The sequence below is a fragment of the Rhipicephalus microplus genome, chromosome 2, assembly GCF_043290135.1.
Source record: "Rhipicephalus microplus isolate Deutch F79 chromosome 2, USDA_Rmic, whole genome shotgun sequence".
NCBI lineage: Eukaryota > Metazoa > Arthropoda > Arachnida > Ixodida > Ixodidae > Rhipicephalus > Rhipicephalus microplus.
This window is the reverse complement of record NC_134701.1, coordinates 235173958-235197251: the sequence shown is the minus strand read 5'-3', so window position 1 is coordinate 235197251 and position 23294 is coordinate 235173958. Positions and strand designations below refer to the sequence as shown.

General features: G+C 46.5%; 1 protein-coding gene across 4 annotated transcripts in view; it reads left to right on the top strand.

Annotated features, from left to right (window-relative positions):
* Positions 1 to 1003: 1003 nt before the first annotated feature.
* The window catches only part of LOC119170279 (proton-coupled zinc antiporter SLC30A1), a 39944-nt gene continuing 17653 nt past the window's right edge, over positions 1004 to 23294 (top strand). Inside the window, exon 1 of one of the 4 annotated variants that reach the window (XM_037421400.2) lies at positions 1004 to 1457. In XM_037421400.2, the coding sequence (XP_037277297.2) occupies positions 1434 to 1457 (24 nt within the window). In that variant the 5' untranslated portion in view covers positions 1004 to 1433. Of the gene's footprint in view, positions 1458 to 1568; positions 1833 to 15359; positions 15638 to 19578; positions 19760 to 23294 lie in introns of those variants that run through there. The other 3 variants (XM_075877431.1, XM_037421402.2, XM_037421401.2) reach the window with 3 other exon arrangements.

The following is a 23294-nucleotide window of genomic DNA, read 5'->3' as shown; positions in this document are numbered from 1 at the left end:
TGGAGCAAGTTTCTCTGGTTCGTTCTATTTCGCACGTTGCGAAATTAATTCTCTGTCGACAACTTTTTCATTTCGTGAAATACACGTAGAAACTTCAGTGCGCTTCGCAGATGGCAAATCAGAAAGTCAGAAAAGTTGGTGCAGCGAGATCAATGTGCGTACTCATTCTAGCTTTTTAGTGAATAATAGCGCTGACATTGAAACATTTTAGACGTTTTTAGCTTGTTCGCAGTCACTTCTTTGTGACAACAGGTTGATAATACAGTACCGCAAGCTCAGTCGTTTGCAGCTGCAAATGCTTTTTGAAATGCCTTACTTTCATTTTCATACATTTGCTGCCCTCTTCCGACGAATCTACATTTTTCCTCTCGCGCCAAGCAACCTTGCTTCTTGCACGACTGACTCGTTCGTCGCGTATACCTCCATCTTTAAAGTGCAGGACTAAACGAACATCTCCGCAGGCTTACACACACAAAAAAGCACAAAAAACACTGTCACGGCTAGCTGTTAACGTGATCATACTTCCGCCGATTCGTTGCGACAGACCCCGCGGAGAAAGAACAAAAATTTGGGCAGGGATGAACAACAGTGTGCCAGCTGCCTGAGCTGCGTCACTGTTTCTGTCACGCGCAACAGACAATAGTGTGTACAATAACAATAGCTATTGTGGTTCTACGTACCAGGACCGCTGTGTGATTATGAGAGACGCGTCAGGGGAGGTCTCCGCAATTTTCGACCCCTGAGGTTTTTTTCAACTTGCACTGCAAGCACGCAGGTTTCCCTTCTACCGAAATGCGGTGACCGCGGCCGGAGTTCAATCCCGCGAGGTTGCGTAACACACGAATCCACGTGCGCATACGAGAGCCGGATCACCTTAATGACCGACAAACAGCTTTCGAGCACACGATCGCCATTTCCCAAAACAAGCTAGTAGGCAACTGCGCGTCGCTGAAGTGGAGGAGAATGGTGAGAGGGTATGGGGAATCTAGTCGAGCCCGCTTTGGCAAGCTGCTGCACCCTCGACTGGATGAAGCAACGTAGCGGTCGGTGAGCGGCCTTGCCTAAGGCGACCACGGGGCCTGAGCGTCAGCGATGTCGTCAGAGTGCGAGCATGCGTGACCTCGTCGAGGACTGGCGGTGGTCGTCGCACGCGAAACGTGATAACCGTAGAGACATCCCTGGGCTAGCGCTTATCGCCCAGAGACGCACGCACGCTGCGTTGATACGAACGGAACGCGTTCCTCGACGCCGTAGCGAACAGCTGCGACGAAGCGAGCCAGCCGCACTCTCGCATTTCCACGTGTTTCAGCACCGTGCATCGAAGAAATGCGCGTCGTCTGCTGCGGCAGCGCCTGTTGCTGCTGCTGCTGCTGCTCTTTGACAGTGTGTCGTCGGTTTTGCATCTGAGCGGTTTACAAGACGGATCAACAGGCATGGCGTTCCCGATCGACTCACCTGTGAGTCCGTTTGTTTTTCTTCACCGCCGTGCAGTGTGCCTCACGTGTCTCCCGTATGCCACATGTCACGTGTTTAGAGCTGGCCTTGTCCTTGTCCGCGAATGGGAGAGGGAGATGTGCTGACGTCGGTTGGTATGCAGCTGGCTGGTCGGAGTACGCAACACGGCTTCGCACCCATGCCAACTGGTTCCTTCTTGCGTGGAGATGTGCGAAAGAGCGCCGAGAAGCGGACCATCGCGAATAACTGTGCACCGTAGCGATGCGTTTCCTTAATGCATCCTTGAGGGGAGTAACAGCGGGCACGCTGCAGCGAACTAACTGTCCGTGGTATGCTTCGCTGTCATGCACTCGAATGGAAGGCAAGAATGAAAATGAGTAAGTGATACGATACTCGAGATGTGCAGTCAAGCGGTCTTGACTGCTGTCAGTGCACATAATATTGCTGCAACATTAATTTAAAACCAGCAGATAATGAAGCCGTGGAAGGTATAGGAAACGTTACTGCTTTAAACTTATTGTAATAGTTATGATGTATAAGTAAAGAAATTAAAGTGGACGAAAAAACAACTTGCCGCTCGCAGGCAAGGAATCTGCAACCTTCCGCTTAATTATCTGGCAGTTTTCATTAATTTTGTGTCAAACAAAGCAGTGAGCCCACGAAAATGATCTTCCTTCATTCATTCTGTACATTGCAGGCTATGGAAAGCGTGGTATTGTAACGTGTAATTCGTTCGGACTAATTGGTTCCAGTGCTTCTATGTATTGTCCTTTCTGTATTCGTCCACCTCAAGGTGTTTCGTTACATACAACAGTGGCAACTTAAGTACGAGTTTAAGGTAACGTGAAATTCATTTACGTTGTGCAGCTGCACTTCATATGAGCTGCCACAGTGGTACAGTGGTTAAGGGTCACGGCCGCGACGGTCGCATTTCGATGAGGCCAAATGCTAGAAGCCGGCGTGCTTCGAATTAGGCGCACGGTATAGAACACCGGATGGTCGAAATTTTTCGGAGCCCTCGATTATGACGTGCTTCAAAATAGTGTCGTGCTTTTGGCTTGCGAAAACCCAGCGATTAACAATTGATGTACACTACGCATTCGAAGCTCATACGTATAAGCCAACTCTAGTGAGCGTATGCACAGACATATGCTCTTATTCACTGATTGATTGATTGATATGTGGAGTTTTAACGTCCCAAAACCACCATATGATTATGAGAGACGCCGTAGTGGAGGGCTCCTTAAATCTCGACCACCTGGGGTTCTTTAACGTGCACCCAAATCTGAGCACACGGGCCTACAACATTTCCGCCTCCATCGGAAATGCAGCCGCCGCAGCCGGGATTCGATCCCGCGACCTGCGGGTCAGCAGCCGAGTACCTTAGCCACTAGACCACCAAGGCGGGGCTAACTTGTCCACTGGCCCCGTGTAGCTAAAGCGCATTAAGCGGGAAAGCTCTGCCTACCTTGATTTAATTAGTAACTAAAGGCGTTCCCCAGATGAAACTGAGGCAGTGCTTTTCGCATTAGGATCTCGGGAAATTAGGCGTAAAATTAAGTTATGAGGCACTAAAAGGAAGCATTGAATCAGATTCGATTGATCGTTTGTAGTTTAAAAACTCTAGCGACGTTAATTTCGATGGCTATCAACACAGAAGAAAATCAAACTGAAACCTCGCTTTTAAATTTTGAGCGCGGAATCTCCGCGTGTGATGTTACGGATTTAAAAGTGTATTTCTCGTATTTTCGGCAACGTTGCAATGTCGCCAAAATACAATACGAACTGGCGAAGCTTTAGTGAGCCCATATGAATCATATGTTTTTTCGTATCATCATATATGTGATTATTGGATATGTGTTATATGTCTCTCGCGAGGTTTTTCGAAAGGGTGTCTCGACGAAATTTTCTGAAACGTGGAGCATTGTACATGTTAGGTGTCTACATGTTAAGTGTCTACAAGTGTGGTACATGTTAAGTGGTACATTTATGCCTCCCCTCTCTGGTTGGATAATGAGCATGGAATAGTTACCTGCAGTGCTGCTAGCGCAGATTAATCGCTGCAGAGCAGAAACTGTCGCTGACACTTCTAGGAGTCCTTGAAGTAATTCTATTCTCGGGGAGTTAATTAGGAGACCGCGCAACTGTTCTCAGTTTAAGCGGTTGCCGCTATAACTTCTACATATAGATGTTAATTACAACACTAGTAATTAATTAGATAATGGGAGGTATGCCTAGATTACCCTTGTCAACTGCTTCGCCACATTTATTTCACAATCAGTGATTTTAGAGCCTCATTTTGGTATGCGAATATCGCTGGAAAAAACGATGCGTTTAACTTATGTACGCCTCACAAATTGCATTCTGATCTTTCTTTATTTCTTCATCTCTTACGAATTAACTATTTTGCGCACACACTGTATTCGAATACACTCAACACAGCACCACAACTCTTCTCTCAGTACTTACCTCCAGAGCGGTGAATTAGTATATAATAAATATGTGCACCGTAGGTGAGTGCACATATAAATGCAAGCTGTATTTCTCCTAGCACAAAAATGCACTGCTTTGACCTTTTATTAGGTCACGACAGCATGCTTTTCGTGTAGATATGGCACACAGAAAGCAACCGGCGAGTGCTTATATAGTATATGTGCCATTTTATCTCATTGCGCCCATGTCACGACATTTTATCGCGTTGTGTTAATCTGACCGCTGTCTTCTTGTATTCTCCACGCTTATCGTCAACCGAATGATTACAATGTTGGTGCTGTTCGTCTATATGGACATTGCAGTCTGTCACGGACGGCTATTTTCGGCGACACCGCGTCACGGCAATTAACGGGCGCCTTACTCCCTGACTGACCGTGAGAAACGGCGGCACATGAAAGGGAACCGATAAGTGCAAAATGGGGTGCTCTCCTTAGAACGTCGCCGCCGACAGTTAATCCTTTTGTAACCGTGGCGACGTCTGCAAGGTCGTAGAAGGCCGCGGTATACCCCGTACAAGGATTAGACTACAAGACGCCCGGCTGAGAGCTAAGTGGTTGACCGTTCCCACGGAGAAAAGCGTGGGAAACGCTCTGGTGGCCAAGCCGTATGACAACAACCCGACAGGTTGTCACTCTCTCTAGATGCGGGCCCTCTCCCAATTAAAAAGGGGTGGGGTCAAAATATTTTTGGGGCGGAGTTTCCCCTCAATTAAACGTGCATGATTGGACCCAGGTAGAGGTCTCTTGTCCCCAAGGAAGAGAGCGAGGAGACACGAGGGGGATTTAAGCGCAGGATTTTGCCCTGCTAGGCAGACTAGTCGCTGACCAAGATGGTGTAGAAACAGATCAACAAGCATCTCTTCTAGAAGTTTTTAGTGTGGCTCTGTATCGGCTGGCCACCTAAACTTAGCCGTTCGTCTAGTTGTGACGCGATATTAACGTCGGCAACGTAGACATCGGGACTTCGCCTCGAGTTAGCTCAACCTGCTCGAAGTCACCTGCAAGCACTAGCCTCCCGGAGCCACCAGCGTTGCAACACCGCTGACATCGCAGTCGTGCCAGAACTCTCTTCGACTTCTCGCTTCCGATCGTCGGGGACACAACGCTGCCGGTCTGCACACGTATGCCTTCACCTGTTTATATCTTCGAACTTTCTACTCCGTATTTCTATTGTTGTTAGTTTATGTAGTTTGTGATAGTTCTCTCGCGTAAGCTGATTTATTGTTTTGTATATATTTTTTAGTTGCATCAAGTGTTGATGTGCTTTGTTAGTTGTATTGAAGTGTTGTATTATATCCCGTGTGCTGCAATATCACTAGAGTAAAGTTGTTTTGTTTTCTCACGTCTCTGATCTCTTCACTGTCTCTGCTTGCGTGCGGAACGAACCAACCTGCTATCATTCCCGTCGCCGACTTCGCGCTGGCGACGCTTGAGTGGCAGCTTGTAACACAGTCAGAGGTTACTATATTTTTTCACGAAGCATAGGAAGCAAGAAAAAAAATGCGTCACTCCAATATTGTACTATCGGCGAATTTTATTGCGTCGAGGTGATTTTGACTTCAGCTTCTTCCCCGGTTCAGCGAACCGCCACGTTCAAAGTTTGAAACTCGCAGCTGCATATTGACAGCGCCCCGCCGTGGTGGTCTAGTGGCTAAGGTACTCGGCTGCTGACCCGCAGGTCGCGGGATCGAATCCCGGCTGCGGCGGCTGCATTTCCGATGGAGGTGGAAATGTTGTAGGCCCGTGTGCCCAGATTTGTGTGCACGTTAAAGAACCCCAGGTGGTTGAAATTTCCAGAGCCCTCCACTACGGCGTCTCTCATAACCATATGGTGGTTTTGGGACGTTAAACCTTACATATCAATCAATGCATAGTGACAGCACCACCGCCTGCGAGCGTTATTTATAAAAAAGAAAAGAACTATATATGCCACTGAAATGACGATCAAGAAACACAGTGAAAAAGTTATACGACAAAACATCCGATACATTTTTTTCCATGATGTGCGTGCGGCCTCATGTGAGCTCAAAAATGCGATCTCATTAGAAGTGTTCAATATATGTGCATTTTATTTCTGTCGACAAATTTGACGTGGATACCACGTACGGGTGCATCCGGTGTTATGCAAGGTGTCACTATACTGCAGGTGCATATTGCGATACTTCTTCGCGACTGACAATCTATCTATCTATCTATCTATCTATCTATCTATCTATCTATCTATCTATCTATCTATCTATCTATCTATCTATCTATCTATCTATCTATCTATCTATCTATCTATCTATCTATCTATCTATCTATCTATCTATCTATCTATCTATCTATCTGTCTATCTGTCTGTCTGTCTGTCTGTCTGTCTGTCTGCGTGCGTGCGTGCGTGCGCGCGCGCGCGCGCGCGCGCGCGCGCGCGTGTGTGTGTGTGTGTGTGTGTGTGTGTGTGTGTGTGTGTGAATAGACGTCGAGAAACGCAAGTGTTTCACAGGACGCGAACTCGAAGCTTGACTGCACTAACAGGAAGCGTTAGACAGGTGCATTGCCTGACAGTTTTCACAACAACGACATAGCTGCATTTCAAGACTAAAGAAAAAAATCGCAAATCTACGTCGACTCTGTACACAGCACTCATGTTTAAGCGCCGTTTCGTTCGAGGTTAGCTTAAAAGGCCATCTCGGTGTTGCAACTAAGCAATGCGCCCCCCATGCATCTCCACCCCCCCTCCCCTGGGTATATTGTCGCGTCTACAAACCTTCAATCAATGCTTGTTTACCTTATTTCAATATGGGAACAGCAGCATTGTTGGGTCTAACCTATGGCCTCTTTTAATGAGCTACATTTATCCCATTGCACCATCAGTCAAGACTGCATTTCATACTCACTCACAAAATCTCACAACTCTTACTTTTCATGAACAAAGTAATTATGTGCTTGTCACGATGTCATTGTCTGCATTCTTTTTTAACCTTGTAATAATTCAAATAACAAATGCTCTTACATAGTTCATCGAGTGCTGCGTGACGTATATGACCCACGCATGCGCCCGAGGCACTCTGGAATGAGGACCGTACAACGTTGATTAGTGATATGAACTGCCCAACACTGATCCGATAGGCTGAAGTGTTAATCTGTTGGCAGTTGCCAAACTATATCATTTACGGAGGGGAATCGGGTGCAGATGCACGCATCTGCAAAAATATGAAGAGGACAAAACGCCAGAACGGCATTGTTGATTGATTGATATGTGGGGATGAACGTCCCAAAACCACCATATGATTATGAGAGACGCCGTAGTGGAGGGCTCCGGAAATTTCGACTACCTGGGTTTCTTTAACGTGCACCCAAATCTGAGCACACGGGCCTACAACGTTTCCTCCTCCATCGGAAATGCAGCCACCGCAGCCGGGATTCAAACTCGCGACCTGCGGGTCAGTAGCCGAGTACCTTAGCCACTAGACCATTGCGGCGGGGCAAGAACACTACTTAAAACACCGAAAACAGAAGGCAAAAAAACAGGACCCAGGACTGACTCACGATTGATAACTTAATCAACAAAATTTCACATATATTGGAACCGAGAATCAAACGCAAGATGTGCGCAGAACTTTTATTATGCACTTCACTTTACTGATTTAAAAAAAAAAACTAAATTCCTCCTCGGGGAGAATAACAGATAGCTCATTTATACACGTGCCCTCCTTGCCGCTTCCTTCCTTAGGACGGATATAGGTTGAACGATTATACCGTTTTTCTAACCAGCTGGCTTGCATGTTAGAAAACAACAGAAATCGTTTTCAGACATGCAAAATGAACATCGGGATATTAAAGCCACTAGACCACCACGGTGGGGCAACGGCATTGTTTCGACAGTTATCCCTGAAAAAAAATTAAAATAAAGGAGGTGTTGGTTTTGAACGTATGCAAGCTGAATCATTGTGACGTGCGTCGTGGATACAGTGCGTCTCTGTACCCAACACAAATGTCACTCACATGCGCATACGCTAAGAGCACGCCTGCGAGCTTGCCTTACCAAACTTGCAGGCGTGCTTTTAGCGTATGCTTCTTGGAACGACGATGTACCAATAGTTGATTTACAGTCGCGCTCAATATGACTTGCAACCCGGGAGCGCATGGCCTTGCGAGTCCAAAAATTGCGCGTAACTTAAAGTTGTTTTTATTTCATCAACGAAATGATATTTACTTGGGATCATACCTAAGTGAGAGAAACGCGTTCAGTTATGGAAATAAGGGATATAGTGGAAACCATGCGCAATCTTTAACTCGTGAGGCCACGCACTCCCGTGTTGCAAGTCATCCGGCCTTCCCAGAAATTTGGGACATCTGAAGGTAGCGCCATCTCTGGACGGCAGGAATGGCAGCCAGCCATAACTGAATGGGAAATGAATGAGAAAAATCATATTTCTTGAAAAACAAAGAAGCTAGTTGTAGACAACAACTCTGGATTATATGGAGCAGAGACCCACTAATACATTTTGGGAAAATTGGAGTGTCGCACTATAAAACGCGTGGCTTTCCAGAACAGTTAAACACCACCCATAGGAACACATATGATACTATTGTTAAACACATTAAACACTCTGGGAAGTCACGTGGTTTGTAGTGCGACGCTGTAAGTTTGCCAGGTTTTTCAAGAAAGTCTCTGCTATATAGAACCGAGATTCGTTTTTGATAACTAGATTTTTTTTCGTCGGATATGATGTTTTCGCCTATTCACCATTCAGTTACGGAAGGCCGCTGCTTTAGCCGACTAAAGATGGTCCTATATGCAGATGTCCCCAAATCCTGGTCTTGAGCACGACTGTATGCAGCAAAACGGTGGGCCTTGCATACATACATACATACATACATACATACATACATACATACATACATACATACATACATACATACATACATACATACATACATACATACACGTTTTTTATACTTCGTTAGGAAAATAGACTGGTAACAGTAAATAAAAACACCGTGAGCCAAGGGCAAGTAACGCAATAAAAGCACAGCTTATGCCAAAAGTTCTCGCCATTAGTTAATAAAACATCGTTAATGGACAGTCAATGAACAGTACAGGACATTGAGTTCACATGTGCCATGATACTCTGAGAAGCAGCTGCATTGGAGCGGTATACTGTCACTAGAACATTATTTTAGACACGCTGAAGACCTTTAGTTTCATAAAGTCCGTCACTGACGTGCTTGCCGGTGTGACTAATGTATGACCCAAATACCGTTTACACAGTGGCATTTGGTAGTGTATAACGGTATTTTGTACCCCACCCGCCACACGCCTGTGGTTGAAAAAAAAAAAGGGCAACAAGTACCTTTATTGATGTTTCACAGCTGCGCTGGGGCAGAAAGATGGCCTGTAGTTCGTTCGGGGCAGAAAATGACACTTTAGACATCGTGTCTTGCTCGCGACATTAATATGGTGCGAACATTCGCCGAAGTGCACGAGGGACACAGCTTCTGGCGGCAATGGAGGCTTCCGATAAAGCGGTAAATTCACAACCTTTGCCTCTTTTCTTTTCCTATACTGTGTGTATTTGTAATAATTTGTAATTGTCGGGATTTAACGTCCCCAAAACCACGATACAGTTACGAGGGGAGCAGTATGGTGGACAGCGCTGGAAATTCCAGCCATTTGGTGTTCGTTAGCGTGCACCGACTTCGTCCACTATCATGGCGGTCACATTTCGATGAAGGTATGATGGCTATCATAATGAACGCTAAATGCGGCCGCCATGACTGGAATTGAACTCGAGCCAAGACATATGGCTCAGCACCATGACGCACAGCAGTGGGGAAGTGACGCTGACAAGAAAATTAAATTCTGCAGCATTTTTACGCAGTACTTGTGCAATATCTGCGTTATTAAAAAAACTAAAAGACGTAAGCAGACGTATCCGACACGTCCGATGACCGTATTTCCGCACCAGTAGCCGGCCGACTTTTTCAAGCGTACGTCGCTTGGAATCCGTGCCGTTATGCTAGTAAGATTACAGGTCCGTGAATGCGACAGAAGAGGGAATGTACTGTTCAAGAAAAAAAAAAAACTTTGGAGTAGACCTACTTTTGTAAAAGTTGACATTGTTTTTGATATTTGTCGTGGTGAATTAATTTGGTTTCTGTATTCCAACACAAGAAAAAAAATGCGTGCCGACAGTTTCATTGTACGAGTTCCTACTTATGTCATATTTAGATATAAAATTTTCATATTGTTGTTTTCGAAGAATACAGTTCCTAAATTGTTAATTCGTCTTAATGCCAAGTGCTGCTGTTCGACTCCGCCAAGTTATCAACCATCCGATAACCAATCTCGAGTGTTATTACCTGTTTCTTCCTCATCTCCTTTTTTCTTTTTCTTTTTTGCGTGGAAGTGGCTGAAAAGCAACGTAATAACAGATACCATTCTACAGCTTTCACGCATATAGACAGGTTTTAAGTACCTAAAGGAAGCTTCGCATATATCGAAAGCAGGGGCCACCCCCTGCTGTCGCCTTCCTCTGTGTGTTGGTTTGCGTGCACGCATTTCGCTGTACTTACTGGTCTGCGTTCCCCTAACTTTGGGCGTGCAAAATCTATAGAGCTTTCTGGCGATGCGCCATGAACATCGGAGATTGGAGCTCTTTTACATTTGTCAGCACTCTCATTTCTCACCGCTTTACTTACGTCATACGCGGTTGGGAACTATTTAGCTCCGTCTCGATGTCCTAGGTGGCATGATGTGTTTGCGCAAGCCACCACGGGCTGCTGGGAAAAAAAAAAGAAAGAAGGTGGGAGAAGATGAGGAAACGCGTGTGACGCCTCTGAAGCAGCGACGCTGCTTGTCTTCGCGTTCTGCATCTGCAAGCTTGCCGGGCGAATGCGTCGTACTCCGCAGATGTCAGTGTCACGTGACGTGCACGCGCATCTTAGGCTTCGTCAGCGTCGGTAGCGTATAGAGCGGGGTCATAAGGAAAGGAAACATAGTTCACTATAAAAGGAACGAAAGGTCAACCTGTCACTCAGAAAATCATGAAATGCAGTGAGACAAAGATGCACGAGGCTGCGTTATTGATTGATTGATTGATTGATTGATTGATTGATTGATTGATTGATTGAGCATGTGCTGTGGCTACAGCACCGTATATGTGAATCGAACATATTGGTCGTCTTGACCTCTCTCCTGTGTCCGTGTTTTCCGCGCAATGCTTTAACATCAGTACTGTACCAAACTAGCCCGTTATTCAGTGCAGTGCTCTTAACGTTGTGTTACAGCCCTCAGTGATTGATCTCTGCAAACTATGTTCATTGAGTAACGCATTAGCCCGCCCGTGTATCACTGAATGGTTGCAAATTATAAAACCATGGGTGGCAAAAATGAATATCAAGCATTTATCGGATTTGGCCATTGTTTTCTCTATGTTGATTCCTCTACGTTTGAAATTCAAACAAGATCGCGGCCTGAATCATTATGAGCAGTCACTCAGTAGGAGCAAAAAAGTAATGTGGGCAAATTGGTTTGGATGCATCGCACTTTGGGTGACAACACTACTTGATTGATATGTGGGGTTTAACGTCCCAAAACCACCATATGATTATGAGAGACGCCGTAGTGGAGGGCTTCGGAAATTTTGACCACCTCGGGTTCTTTAACGTGCACCCAAATCTGAGCACACGGGCCTGCAACATTTCCGCCTCCATCGGATATGCAGCCGCCGCAGCCGGGATTCGATCGCTTGACCTTCGAATCAACAGCAGAGTACCTTAGCCACTAGGCCACCGCGGCGGGGCAACAACACTACTTAAAACACCGACAAAAGAAGGCAGAAAAGCATGACCCAGGGCTGACTCACGATTGATAAATTAATCAGCAAAATTTCACACATATAGGAACCGAGATCCAAACGCCGGATGTGCGCAAAACCTTTATTTTGTACTTCACTTTACTGATTAAAAAAAAAAAACTACATTCCTTCTCGGGGAGAATGACAGATAGCTCATTTATACACGTGCCCTCCTTGCCATTTCCTTCGTTAGGACGAATATAGGTTGAAAGATTATACTGTTTTTGTAACCAGCTGGCTTGCATGTTAAAAAACAACAGAAATCGTTTTCAGACATGCAAAATGCACATAGGGGTATTAAAGGTACGTACGAAGCCACATAATTTGCAACGCACAGGATTACGCAGCGGTGCAATCCTCTTGCTCTCTTGATGAAATTCGTCTTCGTGTGTTGTGACGTGCGAATTAGCCTTTAAAAAAACGACCCTTTCATTGCGCTTTTAACAGTGCTGTCAGAATTATTTATACCGCTCTAAGTGTAGTCGTATATGGAGTGGCGATGTCAACACTACCGCGAGTCATCAGGGATCCGCCAACGCGAAGAAAAACGAGGGTCTAGTGCGGTTTCTTTTCGTCGCCCTATAGCGAAAACGCAACTGTTGTACATCTTGATATCAATAACGAGCTTGGTGGCACTCGGCAGACTATGATGTCGGGTTCAGCTGCATGTTCACAGTACTGCCAGCAACGCAGTGAAGTCTCATTGGGTCGATGCACGGTAGTCCTTAGAGCATGACCGTGAAACGCTGCCAAAAAACAACTTGGATTTTTTTTTTTGCTGCTCAGTGTCGGACGTCAGAGGGGAGAGATCGTATGTTAGGGGGTGTAGAGAATGTGATTACCCATCCATAAGTCACAGGCATCTTGATAAGACCACTGCCTGCAGCTTCGTCACGTTTATAAAATAACGAGTTTATCTTTGTTAGACGTATACGTGGTGCTTTTACAGTTACCACCGTATGCTTCCATGTTTGTGCAAATTATCTTGTGTGGAGGGAGGGGGGCACAGCTTTTCAAGGATGAAGAAACACACACCCGGTACATGCGTATATTTGTACGCGTGTGTGTGCTCATATTCAAGGTGCCGAAATGCTTGGGGTATGCCTCTTGTACAGCGAGGCGTGGCGTAAGTTCGGGACCCTTTAACAGTAATAGCTGACATAAGTCATTCCCTTCTTAAAACCCACAGGCCGCGGGATCGAATCCCAGCTACGGCGGCTGAATTTCCGGTGGAGGCGGAACTGTTGTAGGGCCGTGCACTCATATTTGGGTGCACGCTAAAGAACTCCAGGTAGTCGAAATTTCCGGAGCCCTCCACTAAGGCGTCTCTCATAATCATGTGGTAGTTTTGGGATGATAAAATCCACAAATCAATTAATCAATCTTAAAACATCCACTTACATATCTATCACGCGATATTTTAACATCCAACGAATTTTTTTCTCCAATTGTGCCAGTGCTTCTTATTAAATGCTAATTGAATAGCCAAGGTGTGTTATCAGATTGCTAATTTGGAATTTGCCCACTTATAAACAAAAAAAATTGGCTTTTATGAAGTTTTATTTCCAATATCTGGCCAGATGCATCGTCTGTATGCCTTCGTGTGCGTCAAACGGCTCACCTTACCGAATCGCATTTTTTTTTTCTGCCTTCACGCGACATTCAACACGTCTGGCTGGAAATATACCGAGCTCTTCGGTTACAGTCGTCTGTTTCAAGGATTCTTTAAAGGGCATCGGAGACGACATGTTCGTTAGTGGAAAAATATTTGTCCTCACGCCCTCTATTTCTATGCTCTCGTGACTTGCATACTTTGACTGCGTGTCATGTGTGCACGCTATTTCAGCTCAAATCATCTTGCCGCCTTCTTGCAAAGTTCCTCAATTGTACCGCGAAGTGTAGCTATCAGCGATTTTTGACACGTATTTGCTTGCGGTAATATGGTACAAATATTACGGATGTAATTATTCTTCAGGTTTAACGTCCCAAAACCACGATATGGTTATGAGAGGCGCCCTATAGGGGAGAACTCCGCAAATTTCGACCACCTGCGGTTTTTTCAACGCGCACCCAAATTTAGGTACACGGCCCTCAAGCATTTTCGCCTCTATCGAAAATGAAGGAAGGGCATCACATTATTCAAATAACCGTATTATTGGCGCTAAAGATGACTTGACGCCTTCGGAGGCGTTCTTTTCACGTTCTTGTACATAACCACTGCGCACAGTGTGTGAATGAGTGCGCAACATTGTTTGGGTGGTTTTATGATTTCTTACTAGGCAATGACACAAGCACTGTGTGTTTGTATACGCAAGCTCTAAATGCTGTATAGTTACGCGCCTGCTTTTAGATGTAGTGGGCGTGAGAGTGTTATTAACAGGAGAAATGTTGATAAATAGAAATCTTCTTCTTCTTCTTCTTCTTCTTCTTCTTCTTCTTCTTCTTCTTCTTCTTCTTCTTCTTCTTCTTCTTCTTCTTCTTCTTCTTCTTCTTCTTCTTCTTCTTGTTGTTGTTGTTGTTGTTGTTGTTGTTGTTGTTGTTGTTGTTGTTGTTGTTGTTCTTCTTCTTCTTCTTCATCTTGTTGTTCTTCTTCTTCTTCTTCTTCTTCTTCTTCTTCTTCTTCTTCTTCTTCTTCTTCTTCTTCTTCTTCTTCTTCTTCTTTTTCTTCTTCTTCTTCTTCTTCTTCTTCTTTTTCTTCTTTTTCTTCTTCTTCTTCTTCTTCTTCTTCTTCTTCTTCTTCTTCTTCTTCTTCTTCTTCTTCTTCTTCTTCTTCTTCTTCTTCTTCTTCTTCTTCTTCTTCTTCTTCTTCTTCTTCTTCTTCTTGTTGTTGTTGTTGTTGTTGTTGTTGTTGTTGTTGTTGTTGTTGTTGTTGGTGTTGTTGTTGTTGTTCTTCTTCTTCTTCTTTGGAAAAACTACCTCGAAGACCGTCTTCGACAGCATGAGAAACTGTGGACAATCGCATTACTTGTTGGTTATTTGCAATGACAAAGCGGTAATTTTCTTTCTTAGTTAGACAGGTATAACAGTGACTAGTCGTCTCACTGAACTTTTCCTTATCAATACGACGATCGGCAAACAGCTAAACTTCGCTCATCTGGGCTTCCTTAATCCGCCCACAAATACGAATACTCGAGCGTCCTTGCCCTTTGCCTCCAGTGAAATACGGCCGTTGGATCGGACCCGCCATCTCAACTTCATATATATCAGCGTAATGCCACAGCCACAAAACATGCCGCTTCTTAGGAATACACCACAATTACACATAATTATAGTTGCTTATTAGCATCTTTACTGGCCTTGACAGCGTTGAACACTTTTTAATCACTTTGTTTGCTTCGGTTACTAGGGTTCCTGGAAATCTTTAAACGCTGCATACTAAACATTAAGCGCAGCGCCTGCATCGGGCGTGTGCTTCACTACTGCGATTTCGAGCAGACTGCGCCTCAGTGTGGTCGACTCGTCCATCAGACGAGCGTGCCGGCGTGTTACGCCTCCTTATCGACGCGCCCCATCTTGTCTGTTCGGCACTTCGACGATAACCGATGTTGTCGCGGCCTCTTCAGCGGAGACGGATGCTCGCTGAGCGGCAGCTTCCACTCAATTGTCCACGCGTTAACAGGAGCGTGTGCAGAAGTTTTCGTCGGCAGGGTGGTGTCGTGTGTCGCCTCGCTGCATATGCTCAACGGACACTTAATATACTGTACCGTGTATGGGACGTACCAGCGTTTATGTGAAGCGTGTAACAAGCTGCGACTATAATGAACCTTGTGACCTCCCGCGTCCTGCGGCTCAAATCTTTGTCAGCTTAAGACACCAGACCAAGTTAGAGGCTCTGATTTGCACAAGGTAAGTCAGGTCACTGTTACGACGTCATCGTAAGCCTGAATTCCTAAAGCTTCTCTTTGATGAGTCCTCTTCGACGAAGGACTGCCCCCCTCTCCTCCCACCTCAATACGATGGCAAGAAGAGTCGTGTCGTGAGAACACACCTGTGAGTGTCGCCGCTGTTTTTTATTTGACCTTTGGCCCCTCACGATCGGGGATGTACGCGGGGCGTATATAAATAAGCCTCATGGGATCTCTAAAACTGGTGCTATCGTTGTTCCAGGTGTAAACCTGTGGTATAATGTTGCAGTATAATGTCGTGCGTGTCACGCACAAAAGAAAAGAAATAAATACAATCTAGATGTCATTGGACAATCATCCATCGGACATTGCGGCGGCTGCGTTTTCGCTGGAGGCGAAAATGCTGTAGGCCCATGTGCTTGAATTTGGTGCGCGTTAACAATCCCCGGGAAGTCAGAATTTCCGGAGCCCTTCACTACGGCGTCTCTCATAATCATGGTGATTTTGGTACGTTAAACCCCACATATCAATCAATATATTGGGTATGGGACCTAATCTTTGAGAGCACGTGATGTATGCAGTGCTATTGGTGTCTAAACGTTGAGGACAAACTAAAACAAAAATACGAGAGTGCATACACGGGGTCCAAATGTAGTATTCCAAATATCTCGCGAACTTCTGAAAAAAAAAAAAAGAGCGTGGTTACACTATATAGAGTAGGAGAGCCGTAGTAAGGCTTTACTACTTAATAAGGCACGCTTAACCTATACTTTTACGCGTTTGCTTAAGTAAAAATGCCATGTCTGTAGCGGTTTCACATCCCCATGTAACAAAGAGGCATACAATTGTGTTGATGAAGTACTATCAGCGTGCCCCGCCGTGGTGGCCTAGTGGCTAAGGTACTCGGCTGCTGACCCGCAGGTCACTGGATCGAATCCTGGCTTTGGCGGCGGCATTTTCGATGGAGGCGAAAAGGCTGTAGGCCCATGTGCTCAGATTTGTGTGCACGTTAAAGAACCCCAGGCGGTCAAAATTTCCGAAGTCCTCCACTACGGCGTCTCTCATACTCATATATGGTAGTTTTTGGACGTTAAACTCCCGCCCGTCAACCAAAGTACTATGCGCGCTAAATGAAACCCGAACAGCGGCAAGCCTTCGCGATGATATAGTGCGCTACGAACTTCGAACAGGCACGCATATATGCGCAAAGCTGCCGAACAGGATGCGCGCGCCTGTCAGTCGTGATAACTGGACGGTGTTGGGACTCCGGGTCCTGCCGGTCTCGTTTTCGGTAGCTGGCCCCGTCGCAGGATCCATCGTCCAACAATTCAGCGAGAAGAAGCGCCCGAACGAACGACAGAGATTTATTTACATGTGGAGAAGTGATCAACTGATCCAAAGAGAGAAGAGTGAGAGTGATACAAAACGTCTTCGGCATTTTATAGCGCCACGTTGTTGACACTGGGCGCCTTGTCCGCATCGTCAGCCAATACGGTGTCCCCGGCACCTCGGCCACGAGGGAGGGGGAAACACCTCTCACAACACATGGAGTGGCACAACCTAACACGATGTCCATATATGGTCAAGGCGCCCTAAAATGTTACCAAACATGGTCACGAACGCACAGCTGATTCCGGAGTTCTCCCGGTGAGAGGAGGAGCCTGAATGGGGAGGTGGGGGTGGACGACCCCGTCGGTCAAGAACCGGTTCTCCCCCAAACTCTTCTTGCTTGGTTCCCTAGGGCCGGTCGTAACAACGGCACGCACTACACTTTCGCAAAGGCTTGCAGCTGTTCGGATTTCATTGGACGCTCATAGTACATATACAGATGGTATTTCCCTGTCGGCGTGACCTTTTCGGGCAGCAGTATGTTTTTCATCTAGAGGTTACTGTGAGTATGAGGAGCGTCGGCGCATCCCGTACAGCTGCGCCTCAATTGCTGCAGTGACAAGACACGTGCACTCTATCTGCCTGCCCCCCGTTCTATTTTAAAACAAAGTTACAACACGTATATGGCCAACTGCGTGATTAAGCATGGCTTAGGTATTTCGCATGCCAGAACACCGACCAACCTGCATGCTGTCAAGGCACATGTATTTGACGCTTGTTAGGTCAGAGAAATACGGCAGAGGCGATGACGTAGACAATTTCGTTGCTGGTGCAATGGCTGACATGTCATCGACGGTCAAGTCCAGAACGGCCTTCACTGGATCTGATGCTGGCTTCCAGCTGAGAAGCTGCCATGGCGGTAAACATGGAGCTGATCCCCATGGGACACCCGGGCTTTAATAAAAAACTTGCTGGTAGAGATAGAGCGATTAGTTGGTGACGCATGAAAGGATGCATTGAAACAATCACATGTAATAAATACAAGCGTGTATAATAAGAGCTATCAAGTGTGTGATCAGCGTCCAGGAAGAATAAAATCCTAAACACAGCGTCAATGCATTAAACGCGCCGCTACAGTGTGCAATAACGTGTGGATGCATTTATTAGCAACCCATCACTTTCGCGTTTGAGTGTCGAGACGGGACCAACGTCCCCTCAAAAGTATGCCCCGTAGTTCTTAACAACTGATGCGAGTATAAAAGTCTCCATTCTCCTGGACGATATTAGATGTTGGTATAGTTAATTGCTGAACGGTGCAGTCACCGCATTGATTCATTTTTCAACGTCAACACATTCCCTCAGTGTCGCAAGCTGTGGACACTTCCCGACTGGAAGATTTTGTACCGAAACCCCTTTGGCCATTGACTGCATAGTGACAGCGGAAGCGCACGGAAGTATAGCTTATCTTGTACATAATCTGGAAAAAATCAACGCATATCCACGGAGTGAATAATGATGAGTGGGGCGAAGCGTCCATCAGCCCGTCCGTGCTTTTCTTTGTCCGTTCGTTCTTGATTCCGTCTGTCCGTGCGACCATCCGTGCGTCTGTCCGTGCGTCCGTCCATGAGTCCGTCCGTGAGTCTGTCCATCCGTGTGTCCATCCGTACGTCCACGCGTCCGTCCATCTGTCTTTCCGTCTTCCATTCTGTTTGTCCGTCCGTCCGTGCGTCTATCAAGTGAACGCTCCAAGTACCGCCATCTCGCATCCCCTGTGGCACATACCCGCTCCGCGCGTCCGCCCACCCGTCCGTCCGTCTGCTAGTCTGTCTGTACGTCCGTCTGTGCCTCCATCTAGTGAACACTTCAAGTACCACCATCTCCCATCGCACATCCCCGGTGGCACATACAGCGGGTATGTGCCACCGGCGGCTACGTACGACTACAACAGAGGAAGTACAGACCCACACCCTAAGGGGTTTCGCCCCTAAAAAATGAAAATGTATGACCCACAATTCACATGTATGGTTCAGTGCCCATTGGCGAAGTTACGAACCACAACAGATGGAGGTGAAACCTTTCAAGCGCGCATTCGGCCGAACCAAACAGGAAGTTCCGTCGTTCCGAAATACCGTGCACGTGGCGCAGAATGGACGCACTCGGCTCTCAGAGGCCGTTGCATCCAGCACCCTGTCTTTGCCACCACTGCACAACGGCCCCCTTTCCCCACCCCACGCACGTCACTGAACCACCATCCGTCAACGCACCCATCAGCTCAGTGTCGCAAAGTTCTAATGCCCTTCCATCCAGACCCGCAGTGGCCTCCGCGGTTGTAGCCGGACGTCCAACGACTCTCGTCGCCGAAGCCAAACTGGCACGCGGACGCAACACTGTACTCGCGGGAGCACAGCCTTCGTCACTCGCACTCACGCGCCCGCAGTGAACGCAACGCGGTTCTCTGACTCCTTGTTTTTGCCTCCGAGGCGAACTTTTGCGTTCCCGCTGTGGCTATTTCTGGGTTCGCCTCGCAAGGCTCCCGCGCGCCCCTCCATTTAGCGAACCCGAACTTACCCCTCTCCTCCTGCACGCAAGCTGGGCGCAACACGCCGCTTTCTTGCTCCCATGCTGCGATCGCGCCGCGTGTTGGATCGTGGAGATCATCAACAGGCGGCAAACCTACCCCGCGGCACGGCATCTCTATAGTTCGACGCGCGTGTGCTCTGCACGTGTGTCCATGACAGCGGGTGCGATGGATGGCGGCCCCGCTGAAACCGTGGCACCAGCGGTCTCTGCTACCGTGCGTATCTTTTGTTTATTCTCCGAAGCTGGAGATTCTAACAGCGGGAGTGCGCGCCCCGTGGCGTGCATTAAGGTGTAGTTCTATATTTGGCAACCCCCCACCCCCCCCACCCCCTTCCACGCCGAAATCCCGTACACACTTCCCGGGGATCACGTGCCGATTGCCACAGCGGAGCACGTGTTAGCTCGTCAGTGTGGAGTTAAGCGAAGGGGTTGCTAACCCTCCGTTGATTTTATTTCGAGTGCATTGTTTTCTAAATGTTGGTTATTTGATCAGCTTGTATTTCCCAGTCTTTTTTATGCTAATCGTTGTAATGATTTATTCTTCGATCTTGGAGCTCTCCACTGCGGCTTCTCTCATAACTATGTGGTGGTTTTGGGACTTCTTCGATCTCTTCTTCGATGCTTCCGCAGAACACGATCCTGCACTCAAAAAGAAGGCCGTGATGTTTTTTTTTAACGAAGCCACCTGCAGCTTCTTGAATCGCTTTCGCTTGCGTGTGTGCACGGTCGGTGCGATGTGCACGTGATATGCACGCCTGGTGGAAAGAGAGCACGCATGGGCACGCGCACGCGATATCTAACGATCATTCAAGGTGTATGCACCTATCGGGCATGAATGCGTCTCTACAAGGCACGAGATTTGTGAAGAGGCTATGTTATCGCTGTGTCTGCATGTAGTAGTTTTGCAAAGCACACAGTCATCTGTTAAATTATGGGTCAATCGTGCACCGATGCAGAAATTTGCATTTTCCGTGGTGCCGTTGCACAGAAACCTTTGTACGCCAGAATACCCATAAAATAACTGCTTAAAACTGCATTAAGAATGTATTGTGTATAAGGTTCTATTCCAGATGAGCGATATGTTTGACGCAATGCTTTGTGTAACAAGTACCATGTACGTCGTCTAAAAAAATGTTCGAGTGAGTGATACTTCCTTGCTGCATTTCAACTCAACGTTTACAGATGTGCTGTTTAAGCTTCATCTACATTTATTAGTGCTTCTGTGAATTGGAAATAGTTTTTTTTTCTTGCGTTATACCTGACCGTGCCGAACAAGGGCACATGGCCCCTTTCGACAGGCATTGGTTCGACACTTATCATACGAGGTTTCGTGCATGGTCACCACATTTCGACGAATCTGTTTAGTTTCAATGATAAAATGTACCCCAATCTGAATTGTACACAGAGGACATATGTTCGTTTTGTTCAATACCAATTCTGCCTTTTCGTCAGTGACTCGCTGGCTCCTGCATATTCTGTCAACAAAAGTGAGTCTTCATACGAGTGGCGGTCACATTCCTATATAGCACTAATTGCAGTAAATGATGATGTTCTAGTTTGTACGTGGGATCGTTGTGTGATTGAAACGCCTCCGGTGCACTTTCTGGATAAACCTGTACTGCAACTCGCGGTGGGTCTGTATAAATCTGCGGAGTTCAAATTCGCAGCACGAGCGTACTTTCTATGAAGCTGTTCTCACCTCGTTCATGGGAAAGTTTCATTTCACATGCAATCAGCGCTTTGGAAACTTGCACGCGCGCTCGATTGCACCGGCCTGTACTTAATGACAAACAAGAACGAAATGACAGAATATGGGTTAGCGTATACGACGTAATTTCTCCATATATCACCACGCCATTATGGTATGAATCAGTGTGACTGTTAATATCTTGCAGAGCAGAGTCTGCGCCAGGACTCTTCAGCCCGAACGTACCGATTCAGAAGAATCGCTGTCTCAAAAAAAAAAAAAAAAACTCGCTCTTTTATCTTTCACGTGACTCCACACTCCTCACCCGGAAGAAAAAAAATATTTAAAAAGTCTTAGAAATGTTTTAAATGGGAAAACGGAAAAATCAACGTAGATTAATAATAAATTAAAAATAAAAGGGTTCCTGAAGAAGTAAGCTTTCGCTGTCATTCCAGCGGACTTGCTTCACCGCAAAGGAACTCCAGAACTCGTTCGGTTGCTTGCGTTTAGTATTTTTGGCTCCTTCAATCAGGGCTCCGGTGGCACTTGGCAATGAGTGCCTTCATGGCCGGCTGACTTCTGTTGTAGCCGGAATAGGCATCGATGCAGAAAGTAACACTGGTGAAAAGAAGGGAGCGGACTGAGAGACATCGCAGCTCGAGGCGTCTCTCCACGAACAATCTGAACGGAACCTCGAAAGCAGCGCATCCATAAGAACAGAACTGAGATTACATACCACATCAAACGTCGGATGAAGGAACAGATGCTTGCTTCCAGCTGTTTTACACAAAAAAATGATAATAACAATCTTGTCCAACACATGATAACCGGCCATACGGTTATGGCCTTTCTTGTTCGTGCAAAATTTTTGTGGCTTGAACTAGCTTCTTTTTTTTGTTTCTTTTATTTTTTCGTACGCGAAATACTGAGAGAGCAGCCATGAAGAACTTAAACATTGCAAGTCGAGCATGATGCTGCTTCCCCGCCGCGGTGGTCTAGTGGCTAAGGTACTCGGCTGCTGACCTGCAAATCGCGGGATCGAATCCCGGCTGCGGCGGCTGCATTTCCGATGGAGGCGGAAATGTTGTAGGCTCGTGTGCTCAGATTTGGGTGCACGTTAAAAAACCCCAGGTGGTCGAAATTTTCGGAGCCCTCCACTACGACGTCTCTCATAATCATATGGTGGTTTTGGGACGTTAAACCCCACAAATCAATCAATCAGCATGATGCTGCAAAAAAAAAAGCATATCGAAAATTTAGGTGTCACGAACGCGATATTGGCGAGCCAGGAGCGAAATTGATCATGTGGGCGAAGCTTTTTTTTTTTTTCAACAACAATGCTTCCAGTAGAGAGCTTCTGCGCAGCCACTGTTGAAGTAGGAGAAAAAAATTGTTTACCCGCACAGCCATTCGACGGAGATATTCAGTAACGAAGCTGATTGTAGAAGGAAGCCACAACAGCATACTGTATACATGCGCGTCCTGTCAAGTAAGCTACTAAACGGGCTTCTACTTGTAAAAAGAAAAAAAGAAAAAGAATCGTATCGCAATCATTTAGAAGTAAGCAGAAGTTCTCTCAGCCCTCCCCAGAGAGAACCGATTATTCGGAAAACCTTCCCGCCACAGCAGGAAACCGTGCAAGTGTTCCTTCACCTTTCGCGTCGAAGTGACTCACAAACGGCGCCGTGGCGAGGGAGAGACCAGTCGGCAAGCAAACGCCACTCAGATCGCCCGAAGATATGAAGATGCTGGTGAAGATAGGAGCTTCAGTCAACGACTAACAAAACAACAAGCAAAAAATGGTTGATTGGTTGATAAACGAGAGATAAAAGTGTCGCAGCACTCGATAAAGCGAGTACACGGCATCCGGGCTTACTGCGATGGTCATCTCCCTGACTTGTCGCTGGAACTGGGTTTGTGGAAGGGGTGCGCGAGGGAAAGCGAGCTTCGAAGGGCACCCTTATTAGCCTGTTAAGTGCTCTCGTCCGGCAGCGCACGGTCCGATAGAAGGGGTGCAGGCGAAAGGGTAGGGGGGTGGAACTAAACGCGGGGAACCTACACC